Raw genomic sequence first — 13,711 nt, forward strand, 5'->3', positions numbered from 1 at the left:
TGGTTTATTATTTGCCATTGTTTGACTAATTAAAATCATAAGATTCCTTGGTATATAGGAGTTTTGTCTGTTTAAAAGCTTACATCTGGAGTTGAGTATTTGTGCTTTCTTGCTTTCATGTTTGGAGAAGTTCTGATAGCTTATTTATCTTGTTGCTTGTCTGTCGCTCAGATTAGGTGTACAATATGCCATCACGCGCAAAAAAACCCAGAACAATACAAGACTAACACACCTTTAGTAGTAACTACAAGAAGCTTTACTAACATTTTATGGCCAGAGCAATAGAGTGGTTCTTACGTCACTGGTTTTCAGGCGTCCAGCATCTGCTTAGGAGCAGCGCTGAAGAGATTTAACCCTGCAGCGTTTGATCCACCATTATAGCCTTAGATTAAAAGCCGGTATGAAACTTTCAATCTCATTACAACGCCAGCATCCACAGTAGGTGCTTTAGCTGCAAATCCAGTTTCAGCTTCGCATTGATATGTTGCCAGAAGCAGCATTGCTAGGAAAATGCGGTGTGACTTACTTTGGGGGGATTTGAATGGTGATCCTTCTTCCTTATGCTCTGGCCCCAATCCTTGTGTTTGGCACCCATTTTCATTCAGCTCCTGCAGCTTTGGAGTGTCATCTTGCATGCTTACAGCTAACATGCCTGGATAGAGCATGGAAAGCTCCCAAATCTCTAGGAATAAAACATCCCATTAAAGAACCACAAAGCAGCAAATCAGGTCCATAGGTCTTAATGCTGTTGCTCTCAGTTTCTACGGGAGGGGGTGGAATCTTTCTGTGCTGCAAGCTTTCAGAGTGAAGGCTCTTATCTATGTAGCTGGCTAAGGAAAACATTTAACATAGTGGTTTTGAATGTTCTCTTTGATTTGTGGGGTCCAATACACTTTCTACTGGAAGTATTTGTTATTATTTGTATGGCAAATTAATCCTAATGACAACAGACCTTTTCTTTATGATTAACATTCACAGATAATGTTGGTATATACACAAGCCACAAACTGAAAACACTGATTCAGATGGAAGTGTTTTAATTTTAAGCAAATGTTTCTTTAGGTAATCTTTCCTACCAGTCCTGAAAGTACCAGGGTAAATGCAAATTGGCCGTGCTTGTGTTTCAGTTGGGTGAGAAACTGTAACTGTACTGAGTGTAAGAAACCGGGCTGGAGTGGCGGGGGCAGAGCCCTGGAAGTGATCAGAACATCCCAAAGCTCTTGGTGGCATCGTCATCACTGAGGTGGTGAACATGGACAGAGCTGATGCTGGGGAGTGCCCACACGGGTGTGAGTGGAGAGAGGAGATCTCTCTGAGTGCTCCCAACATGAAACTCGTGGAGCATGTCAGCCTTCACTCTCGGGAGTTGCTGGCTTTGTGTTAAACATGTGAGATGCTTTCCTTGTCATGACTTTATGAAAATGACTTGAAGATATTTTTACTTCTAAACTTGGGTGCTTCAGAAAGGAGAGGGGGGGGAAAGACACCCTTGGATGTTAATTTTGAGGACCAAGCTGACAGCTTTTTGCCACCGTTGCTTTCTTCTAGGTTGAAAAGCTGAAGGCTTGTTACAGCCCCAGCATACAGCAATCTAGCAGGTTAAATGACTTGGGCAACACAGTTTATTAAAACTGGCAAGTGCTCGCTCCAGTTCTCTTTCTGATAGTCAAGGCTGTCTGGGAGAGTAATTGATAGTGGCAGCTGTTCGGAGGGTGTTTCAGATTGCGGCAAGACGGTTTGACTTGACAGACAGCTCTGTACAAATGAACTGAGTGATAGGGGCTGGATCCAGAGCGGGGTGCGGAAGGAGCTCCTGCTGAAAGCCATGAACAAAGCCCTGTTCCCCGCACACAGGCGCTGCGCTCGGCAGCGCAGGTTCCAGGCCAGGCGTGAGGGTTTGTGCTTACTCTCAGCTTACTTTCCTCTGTGAGAAAACACTGCAGTTATTTGTGGAAGATCCACCAGAGGCCTGTGATGTTCTGGGGAGACCTTGTTACAGGAGAGCATTTGTTTAACGCAATCTAACGTGTGCAGTACGCTGCTGTCGTGATGGAAATTTGGCCTTTGCTTCACCATAATGTTAAGAACGGTGCACGTTACACACCATGGAGCCTTCCAGACAGCGTTTTTGTGTGCAAGTCCCAAGTCTTTATTTCTTATCTTAAGCTTATTTGCATTAAAATAGGTGGAGGAACTCGGTGCCGCATATATTTGGTAGCTTCTGTGTTGTAGCTCTGTTTGCCTTACCATGGCAGACCAAGCTAACCGCCTCATGTCTTAAGCAGTGCTACCCTCCTAAAATGCAGTGAAAAAACAGTCTATATAAAAGCAAAAGCCAGCTAGGGAGAAAGAATTAGCGCTTAAATATTGATTTTCACTTGTAAACACTCTACCAGTGTCAGTGCTATCACTGCCTATGCAAAATGCTTCATTCTCTCTTGTGCTTACATGTGTTGCATATCCACAATACATTATGCAGGACTCTAAAAGCTCCGTTTTTTTAAAAAAGAAGGTTTACTGAAGTTCATTGAATACACTCCTTTAGCTATTTGCTGTAAAATCATGCTCTTCTGTGCTCTTTCCCTGTGCTGATGGTGCGAAATTCATGTTTGGGACTCATCAGCCAACTTTGAAATACTCAGCTTCTTGCCACATATGTCCTTTTAATTCCTGTGGTGATGCTTTTGCAGTGTTTCCTGCTGGAATTATAATATGGAGCAGGGTTCATCATAGCCAGCCTGGCCTGTGTCTGTTTTCAAGGATCTGTACAGGGTGGATAGATAGGCTGCAGATGGTGGTTGTTGTGTTTCTTGGGAAATTGCCATTGGTAAAGATGTCATTGATGGATGTAGGAGAGGAATTTCTTTCTCACATCACCCCATCACCCTTGCTGTTTGAATACAACGAGGGAGACTGCAGAAAGACGTCTGAATGACTCCACTTTTCTTTTTTTCAAGAGACAAAGGAAAGGCGTGCAAGCAAGATTAGATTATTTCCAATCACATTGTACGTGTGTTGACAGTGCCCTTTCAGCAGCAACCAGCCGCTTGCAAAGAGTAAGAGGCAGGGCTGGAACTGCTGATGCCCTAAGTGCTGTTTGTATAACACAGTAACTGCTTATTGGAGTTCTCAAAGCAGCCTTTACATGTTTAATCCCTTGCACTTGAGCTACTCTTAATCAGCTTGAAAGCAAATTCCTGTAACAGAAAGGTTTAATTTGTGTCTGGGACTTTCTGTATTGTATTTAGCCTGTAATGCTGTGTAGTTACACACTGGCAAGCATGTCACCCTGTGCAGCCATGGGGATGGGCAGCGCATGTTTCTCTCAATCACAGATTTTGGATTCACAAGGTTCGTGGTGGATCCGTGCTGATGGTCTTTCAGGTTCAGGTAACTCCTTCTGAAACATACTCTTAGCAGCAAATTCAACTGTAGTTGGCGTTTCCCTTAAACTTCAACTCTTGTTTTTACAGATGTACAGCAGCAGTAGCTAAAGCTCTCTGTGCTTTTAAAAGTTGTTAAAAGTTTTCATCTTTACCAAGTTAAATTAGAATGGGATGGAGCCCAAGACACAGAGAGGTTAAAACTTTGCAACACTCCAAGTGACGAATCAGTGGATCAAGGAGGCAGGAATTACTAATCCCAGGTTGTTGTTATTTTTCTTGTTAGAGCAGTTTCAGCCCTTTCTTCCCTGTCTCTCCCAGTCATCATTCATCCCTGTGAGATCAAGACATGTTTCACTGTCTGTTCATTTAAGAAAACCTCTCAATGGAAGAAGTCCAAAGTGTTTGGTTAGAAAATAAACAAAGTTGGCATGCTGAAAAGGCATAGCACTCTGCATGGTGGAGAACAGCAGATGTGATCCAGCCTTCCCGTAGCATGGCTGAAACATGAATCATTGCAAATGTCAGATTTCCTGTGAAGGGACGAGCTGAACTGACATGCGTTCAGGTTTAATTAAGGTTGAATTATTGGAGCTGACTGTCAAGTCTTAGGCAAATTGGCTCAGCCTGTTATCATTAAGCATGAAAATTACTCTAGGACTTAGTAAAAATAAACGTGTTTTTGCCTCTAGAACATTTAGGTGTGGTCTGGTGGGTCTGTGCTTTTGTTGGGGCAGTTGTGTTCAGCTCCATCTGCTCAGAAGGGCTAAATGAGGAGCCAAAGTACAGAAATTCCTGGAAGGATCTCGATGAAACCTGATCCAGCATGCACAAAAAGGAATATTTGGTTTCTTCCGTTGGGATATTTCCATATGTGACCAGCAGTCAGCTCAGTCAGTTGGAAGGAGCTTGGGCATACAAGAGTATAGTTCCTCTAGGAGGATAGTTGAGCATCCTACAGAGAAACTGCAGAGTTTGAGATCATGACCAGAATGGGCAACATCTCTTGTTAAAATCATTAAAATTAACTTCCTGAGGGATTTCAGGGAAGGTAGCTCAGAGACTTCCATGTGAATGGAAAAGAAAGTCTTGAATTGTAGATTTTTGTGATAAGTATCATGATAAGGATCTTGTTAAGTACCTAAGAAACCTTGAGGTAATTATAGCCTTCAAAATTCATTGTGTCTTTGGTTGCACAGGGAAAATACTCCTCTTGGGTATGATTAGCTGCTGAGTGGGTATTGGAAACAGGCACTGAAGAGTTAGAAATAAGTGTTGGTAGAAATCAAAGAAAGAAGCTTGTCCTGCCTTTGTTCACATGTGATTCCCTTCCCTTCACCTATTGCAGTTCACCCTCAAGTCAGCCACATGAAGTAGCTTCTCTCTCTTGTACTGCACCGCAGCCATCAGAAGATGAAACAGCAAAATCACCAAAACATCAGGATTCACCCACCATCCTTCCTGTGTGGTGGCTGCGGTGGCTTGAGGATTTTGCTGTCTCTCACATGCTTCCCCATGCTTGCCTATGAATTCACACTGTATCTTTCCCTTCTCAGTGATTCTGCTTTTTGCTCAGTGTGGCTACAAAAAGAGAGAAGATATTCACACTCATGCCTGTAGCTTTTCTAGAGGGGGAGAAAAGGCGCTGGGGTATTCTCATTGTTGTCAAGAATGAACGCAAGAACATTTCAGTACTGCAACCTGAGAGATGCAAGTTGGCAGCAGAAATGAGTCAGTGCCCCTAGTACCAACTCATACAACCAGGCTGGTGGTCAGTGCAGTCAGCAAGGGAGCATGAGCTTTTGCTTGGAGAAAAGTGCAAATGAAAACTAGTGCAGAAACCACAGGGAATCGATAGTTGTACGTAACACTGGTCAAACAGCTGCTTTTAATGCAGGACGTTATTGATTTGTTTTGAATCTAATTGATTTTATACTCAACTAACTGTTGTGATGCCAGTATGTTTTGAATATACACCAGTAGTCTACATTGTCTATAATTACACAATAAGTTTAACTGGAAGAGGCCTGTTGGATGGAAAGAACTAATAGGCTCTCAGGAAATTTATGAATGGATCAGGAATTAAACCAAATTGCTTTTAATGGGTAGTTACTGAAAAACAGTGGGATCGACAGCTGTGGGATCCACCTCTCAACTACCAGATGCACCACCAGTGGCCCACAATGGACTCAATAATATCAGGTATGGGAAAGGGATACTCGTGTCATCTTTGTCCTACCGCTGGGGTAAATTCTAGGCTCTTGGGAAACCTATGAACAAATCAGGAATGAAACACAATTTCTAGTCAATGACAATTTTTCAGTTGAGGAAAATTTACAAACATAGGTGGCATTATAAAAAATAATGGTGCACAAGAGCAATGAGACATATATTTTAGAAATAAATTCTTTGACACTTTTAAATAACATTGGAACCAAGTCTAGTTACATCTCAAAACCAGGGTACCTGTGATGCATGAACTCATATGTGAAGAAGAAATTCATTGAAACAAGAGTTAGCCTTATCTTTGTTGTAGGAAATAATTTAGGACCTCCAGACATTGTGTCAAACCTGTGAAGATGTATAAGGTGCTGGAAGGTAACACGGTTGATTGTACTTGCTTCCAGCCAAAGCACTGATGTTCAGAAAGGCTTCTGCTCCTGTTATTTGTGAGTTTCAGGCCGTAAGTTCTCAGCCATCTTCAACTGGTAAATACAGTTCATATGTTTCCATTCGTTCTTTTTTCACGTTCTGAATTTATACTGATTGATTGATTGATTGATGAAAGGAATGGTGCAATGGTGAGTGTGCAAGCAGACCCAGCAGCAGTGTGGGAAACTGCCTTTTATCTCAGGGAGGGAGATGCCATCACCACACAGGCGTTTTCTGTACAGAAAGCAAGCGGGTGTGCTACAGGCTCTGATTGATCCCTGTCCTCCTCTCACCTAACACCAGCATGGTGGTGCTCAAGTCACCCAAGCGGCAGCAGTGAGGACTCTTGGCCTCACTTAGGCTGTGTTCGCAAACGCCTGGTTAGAGCATCTGCACGGCCAGAATTAGCTCGTGGTGTGTGTTGTGTGTTATTTCCACACCTCCTACATCAGGAACTGGCTCAGTCCTTTGATGAGACGGGAAAATTTCAAAGGTGGAATTTGTTTGTGAGGGTGTTGGGAGCATGTTAATGAGTGTGGGTAGCATCTCTTGGATGTCTGCAAGCCAGTGAAACGCAGACAGCCCCCAGCACGTTTTGGTGGACAATAGGAGCATGTGTCCTGAAAGTCAGATTGAAGTGCTGTGTGTGCATGGTGGTGGGGTGTATGCATGTGAAACAACACTGGTTCTTGTAACCCATGAACAGCTTGTCTTGTAATTGTGGGTATTTGTGCACAAAAGGATACACAGATAATGTCAAAAAGGGAGTCACAGTGGGAGTTGAATCATGTTCATGTTGATCCTTTCAGTTGTCTTTGACCTTTTGGATACTGCTTGATATGAAATATCTCTCCTTTCCTCCCTGTTCTCTTTTTTATTTCCAGCCTTTTAACCCTTCAGGCTGCTTTGTTTAGCTTAATTTTGAAAAAAAAAAAGGAAATAATTGGCATCGTAAACTGAGTAATTCCATATGGAATTCTCATCGTATTTTGCAAGGTTGCAGCATTCCTGATAATTTTAGTATGCTGTGCATAGAGGTGCGTGCAATACTTAGGGTGAGCAGGACTACACCTGGCTGCTCACTGCACTTCTGACTGGGTTTTTTCAGCCTTCTCTGTTCCATTCTTCCAAACAAGCGTGTGGCCAGGGAGCAGCAATGTCGTGGCTTTGCTGCAGAACTGTCCCATCCTTTGCTACATGAAGATTCCAGGTAGCCTCCACTCTAGAGGCCATATGAGGTTATCATGAATGATAAGTGCTTGGGTCTCAGTGCGTTGTAGCTGGAGTTGAGCCTAAACACATTGTAGATTACCTTGAAAGAGTGTTGAGAAAATGAAATGTCTTCATGATCAGGTCGGTGTTTGTGAGCTCATTATCAGCCTTAAAACTTGGACTGAGCAGGAAATAGCTGTATCAGTAACTTGAGATACATTCATACTCCTACTGCAGGTAACCTTGGGTCTCTGTAGAAGTCACAGAGCTGTATATTCATTGTAGTATGCATTCATTTAACGACAGCTAAGTCTCTTACACGCTAACGAGTACTGTAGACCGGCCAGTCAAGGACAGCGGAAGGACAGACACAGAAACACACATCCATCTTGTAGCAGCAGTGCTCCCACGATGCTCCCACGAGCTGAAACATGACTTATTTTTTCTCAGGCATATGTTCTACCAAGCAGAGAAACAGACACAGACCTTTCAGCATGCGCTTTGTTCTTTTTCTCGTTGCCCTATAAGGTCCCACCTTGAATGACAAGCCAGAAGCAAAAGCAGCCAATGTCCCAAAGGTGTCTGGGCTAGAGCGGAGCCGGGAACTGAGCACCGACGTGCCCTTCGCCCTGCCTATCCCCAGCCCCCAGCCAGTAGCTGCCGTTGTGACTTCTACTTCCTCAGCGCCCACGTCAAGTGCCAGAGCAAGCCCACTGTTGAAGAAGGAGCCAGTGATTTCAGCACCAGCACCACCAAGGCTCACGCCTCAGCCGCAGCCTCGGCCACAGTCACAACCTCAACCTCGGCCGCAGTCGCAGCCTCAGTTAATACCAGAGCTTCGGACCCAGCCTCCGAGTCACATCCCTCCACCTCTCAACTACCAAGTGCATCACCAGGTGGCCCACAACGGACTCAATAATATCAGGTATGGGAAAGGGATACTCGTGTCGCCTAGATTTATCCTACTGCTGGGCTAAAGCTTGTTTCAAATGGGTTAGAAATTTTTGAGAGGCAAGACGAGCACTCTTGCTATCTGTGTAAGATGCTGCAGGTTTTAGATATTAGACTTTCTGACTCCACAGGCTGGATTTTCCAGCAGTGGTGGATAACTGTGTTTGAAATATGGTGATAAATGTTCCCTTTCTAGGAGAAAGACGTGTAACTGAGGTTACACGTGGTTAAGGTTGCACCTTTATGTCCAGTTTCCAGTGGAGTGTCACACTGTCTTGGCTAAGCTGGCGAATTCCTGCCTTAGAAATTTAAAGTGGTTTGAGTTTGAGCAACTCCCTTGTTTCATATTAAGAAAGACTTCCATTGAAGTAGGTTTGTTCATGGTTATCACAGGTTTTTTTTGTTCACCAGCATCAAAAGAGGGATATCTATATTGGAAAATTCTGTGTCCCTTAGAACAAGGCTTCCGTGTAGGCTGAGAAATCTGCTTTAATCTGACACGTTCAGATCTAGAAGGAGGCTTAGCTTCGCTGTTTAAATTGCCTCCATCCAGTAAGTAGGATGGGTGAAAATGGTATGGATAGAACATTTCTAGAGAAGACTTTAGCCAGTCAACTGGAACCTGTATAGTCTTTATGCTGGTACACAAAACACACCTTGCTTCCCAAACCAGAACTACACTGGTTTAAACAAGATGACAAAACTGATTTAAAACATAATATTTGGCTGCACAAGGGTCAAAATATGAATATAGAGAGCTGCCATTAATATGTATTTCATAGTATCCCGCATACTTAAGTTTTGTTGTGGTTTTACCCTGTAAATGCCACCACAGCGTAAATGATTAATAATATTGCAAACTATTCAAGATACCTCAGAGGTTAGATTACAACAAATAATTGCGGTGGTGGGAATCACACTGAATAATAACTGCAGTGGTAGTGCCTTTCACCCCACAAAACTTAGATCACTCACAGTGGAGTAATAATAGTAGAAGAAGAGGTAAAACACAAAATTATTATAAAAAAATTATTAACATGATGTGTGTTTGCATGCTTGTGAATATAACTACACAGCATGCACAGCAAATACAACTTGGTCCCAAAGTCACTCACGCTATGCAACTGTGTGTACCCAGAGCCACAGAAAAAGGAATTGGAGTAATTGCATCGTATGATCACAAGGACGCACATGGCCACTGCAAGGTCATCAGAGGCTAAATAAAGGTGGAAAATTCAGCTGCCTCTGTGGCCTTCATCAGTATCTCATAGATAGCTCTGAGGATTGTAACTTGTTCAAGTACCAGAGGAAACGTCATTCCAGAGATCCCAAGCCCCATCCTGCCCTTCTGGAGAAGTTCATTGAGATTTGTTAACGTCACCACTGCCATTTCAAACACAAACATAAGCTTGGGGAGGTCAGGGTTACATTGTTGTGTTGTTTCTGGTAGTATATTTCTTGCACAGTTTCAGTCTTGTCTTGTAACACACTCTCTGTCTTTCTCTCTCCCTTCTTTTCCTCCCCATCTTTTTCTCTCTGCAGCCGGAGCAGCAGTGCTAGCAGTGCAACAAGCATCAGCCTCCCGAAGCACCTTCCCCTGTCGCCCCAGATTCCTCCGCACCATTCCTCCGGCCCAGCTCTGCCCCTCTCCATCTCTAATCTTGCTACCTCGCACTTCTCTCTCAGATCGCAGACCCAGCACCAGCACCATCCGGCCATGTTCGCCACCCCACCTACGCTGCCACCTCCACCAGCGTTACCTACCAACAGCCTCGTGATACCAGGTCACCCTGCAGGTAGGTTCCCTTCTTTTTCCAGGGCTCATCTGCTGTGCATGCACTGGAGGGTGTTGAGAGATGGGCTGGCTGGTGGGCAGGTAACATAAAGTGACGCAGACCCCTCCATAGGCAATGTGTGCTGGAACTGGGAGTGCTTGTGAAACAGGTAGGAGACCTGGACATGCTTTACCAGATGAGAGATTGTACAGACGGCACTGTAGCTTCTTATAAGAAGTCTTCAAAACAAATTAAAAAAAAAAACCAAACCAAAACATTTCCTTTTCAAGGCATGAGTTGTCCACTGTGGCATTCCACAGTCATCAGACGTTTTTTATGTTAACAAAGGACTGATGTACAGTTTTCCATTCTCCCCTTCTTTGTTCCCACTAATGAAAGCTCTGCTGTTAGAAATGACTTGAAAAAACTTTCTGATCATCCCAGAAAGCTGTTAAAACTGAACATCTACTCCCCCCTTAGACAAGCAGCACAAGCTCTCTGTGTGCCTGTGGCTCCTTGGCCTCTCTGTCTACGGCAGAGAGCTCAGCTGACAAGCTCTGCTGTTCAGCTCTCACTATCTTTGCGCCCTTTAAAAGTTTCCTTTGTTCACCCTGGCCCCTAGTCTATTGTCACTTCTGCCCTAAATGCCCTGTTTATAGCTTATCCATTAGCCTACAGCTGTCCCTGGAAGAGACCCTGGCAGCTGGAGACTTCCCTGCAACTTTGACTTGCTGGGGCCTCCTTTTGATCTGGCATTTGACTCCACAACTAACTCAGCAGGGATTTAAACAGGACAAGCATTTCGCTTGTTTCCTATGAAGCCAGTTAAAGGAATAAGGAGAGGGCAGATTTGCTGTGGAAAAATGTGATGGCCTTGCATCCCCTTTTTTTTTTCCAGGAGCTAAATAATGTCCCGTTATTTATAACTGCTTCCTTAAATGAAAGAAACATGTGAATTCGTCCAAAGCGAGCTCTCAGAATGATGATAGACAGAAGTGCCGTGGGTTCCTAGCCAGAAACAGGACCACATAGGCCAAAGCTGCTGGCTTTCACAGGCCCTGGCACCATCTAGAATTTCAACCACATGGCTGGGAAGATGTTGGCAGCACTGTGGGAGACCTATTCATTGCTTCCCCTGTTTAAGGCAAAGGACTACTGTGATGGAGGCTTTGAAAGTACTGCAAAAGGAAATAGCAGTGCACTCACTAAAAGCGTGATATTGCAGTCACTGGAAGCAAGTATGTTTTCACCATTAACTTCAAGAGGTGCAAGATCAAGTGACCTATTCACATTCAGCAGCTTGCCAGGAAACGGTAACAGTCTTGCTCCTACTAAAAGGATTTCTCCTGCAATTTAAGCAGGAGAAGCCTAAGTTAGTGGAGAGAAAGGTCTGGGCGTCTAACCCTGCAGACAGTGAAATGCCTCTTGTCTGCATTATATGAAATGCCTGCAAACTGGCACATCATAAAATCAATACAGAGTGCTGCAGAGCCAGGAGCTTCTGTTGTCATTCCCATAAAAGTTTCTTAAAAGCAAACAATATTGCTAAGCAGCCCTGAAGAGCTAGGATCCAACTGCCTCTAGCAGCATAGTCCTTGCTGCGCCATTCGAGTGTATGTGTGCTCTCAGTAAAAGCACAGCTTAGAAAAGCCATCAAGAGAGGGTATGGCCCTTTGAAGTCTCCTTGTCATCTTTTCTTCCCCCACTTTGGAGGAAAATATGCTCTTCCTTTAAATTTCCTTTGACACACTTGTTGGTGTTACTGAGAAAAGAAGCAGAGCTCAAAGCTTCTGCATTCACTGATTCAAATTCAGGTCTTTGAATAACAGGAATATACTTCTGGTGGCGTTTCTTCCCTTTGAAACCTAAAGCTTATACAAGTAACTTAGGAGCAACCCTTGTGTGGGCTGCTGCCCTCTACTCAAGGGCTCTGAGGCTGGCCCTCATGTAGGATAGACAGAGGAAACAGCGGTCTTGATCTTCTCTTCTGCACTTAAGGATATGTAGCAACATTAGCAGGATTGACCTTTTTCTGCCATGCTCACCTTATGTGTGCCCACAGAACAGTAGTGTTTGGGCTTTCAAAGGGCTGCTCAGTTGCTCTGCTCCTAGTTGTGTTATTACATAGCCAGACCCAGTGGACAAGGCGTCACTGGCAGGCACAAGAACTCAGTTCTGATCTTGACATTGACCAGAGCCCCTCATGGAGCTGGTTACTACTCTGCAGTCCAGTCCTTCCTATGAAGCAGCCACCTCTCCAAGTGCCACACTTGTCCAAACATCTCCAGGCCTTTTCTTCTCCTGACAAAGGCCAAAGCTGTGGTACAGGGCTATGGGCTGGAGCCAGCTGCAAATCTATCAGTCTGACTTCAAGTCTCTTAAAGAAATTGGATATCAGAGCACTTACAACTGCCAACTCGCTTTTATCTCTCCCTCCAGAAAAGTGGATTATCTTGATGCTAACAGAAGGATTCAGTTTCTTTAAGTCATGCCAGATTTAAATGCGTAAACACACACACATATGAAATAATACTCATACTCTTTAAAGAGGTTAGATTTTGGACCTAAGTGCTTTCAAGCCTAGTTATCTTTTTTTCCTGTTTGCTTGCTCTATTGTAGGCTCTTTTGCTCCAGTGCCTTAGGCTTTAGTATCACAAGTATATATACATTCTGCTTTTATATTAATTATTATAAAGATCGTAGCAGTACACAGGAGCTGCTCTTAGCAGTACATTTATTACTGAAAAGCATCTAAAATTTGCGTTCAGAAGTTACTTTTAATAGGATGTAGGCTTCTAAGTGGTAGTAGAGACCTTGAAGTTCCCCATCAGAGTGCCTGTCTTTAAAGATCCTAACCATGTCACTTCAGAAGGTGATAGATTTAGACATTTCTAATGTTACTGTAGAAAATTAAAGAAATGGCTGTAGAACAGGAAATAAAACTTCAAAGCACATGTATTCTTTCACCTCTTTTATATTCACTGCTGTAGTTTAAAAAGGGGTGTTATACTGGAAGAAGTGGATTCATGTAAATTTAGAAGCAAATAGGTCAGTCAGGACTGGGTGGATGTCATCCACAGCTGGTGACACAGATTACTCTCAGCTTAGAAAATACATAACATGTTGGTTGCTGATTCCTGTTTGAAGTTCTTTGGCAAAATCCCAGATGGATTTAATTGATACCGGCTGACATTTTGGGGAAGTGGACTTTGGAATTTGTCTTTATAGTCTTCAGTCACATCGTTTCTGAAGTGCTGGTATCTTCCACTGCCCTAAACCACATCAAATTCAGTGCTAGTTGTTCTTCCAGAGGAAGATGCTGAGAAGAGGCCACATGTCATATGGTGCAACATTTTGTTTCTGCAGTTGTTGCAACCTTGAGCCAGTTCAATGTTTCTCCTCTTCCCAATGATCCTCCTCCTATTTTCTCACAGGAGAAAAGCCTGGAGGCAAGGACAAAAAATTACAATTATAGCCTGTTAGAAATTGAGGAAACAACTGCTTAGTATTTCGGAACTCAAAAAAACCCAAAGAAGGCCTAAATTTGCAGGATGGATGTTCCTGATCACTGTATGCATGTCCTGGGGCTGAGAAGGAGGAGGATGACACAGGCCAAGCAGGTAGTTTCCAGCCACCCAAATCCATGGTTATCTCACTGCGTTGTAGATCTTGCCAAAATTTTACCTCTTAAGTATATGTGTTAGAGTTTAACACATGCATTAGGCCACCCTCCGTTTT

The 13,711-nt window shown here is 43.6% G+C and overlaps 1 protein-coding gene across 12 annotated transcripts in view; it reads left to right on the forward strand.

The window, feature by feature from the left end:
• FBRSL1 (fibrosin like 1) overlaps positions 1 to 13,711 on the forward strand; it is a 533,264-nt gene that overhangs the window by 498,197 nt on the left and 21,356 nt on the right. For all 12 annotated transcript variants that reach the window (XM_030501688.1, XM_030501689.1, XM_030501690.1 and 9 more), the window contains 2 exons: positions 7,776 to 8,172; positions 9,741 to 9,994. In XM_030501688.1, coding sequence (XP_030357548.1) covers positions 7,776 to 8,172; positions 9,741 to 9,994 — 651 coding nt within the window. The remainder of the gene's footprint in view (positions 1 to 7,775; positions 8,173 to 9,740; positions 9,995 to 13,711) is intronic.

The sequence above is a fragment of the Strigops habroptila genome, chromosome 11 (genome assembly GCF_004027225.2).
Source record: "Strigops habroptila isolate Jane chromosome 11, bStrHab1.2.pri, whole genome shotgun sequence".
Lineage (NCBI taxonomy): Eukaryota > Metazoa > Chordata > Aves > Psittaciformes > Psittacidae > Strigops > Strigops habroptila.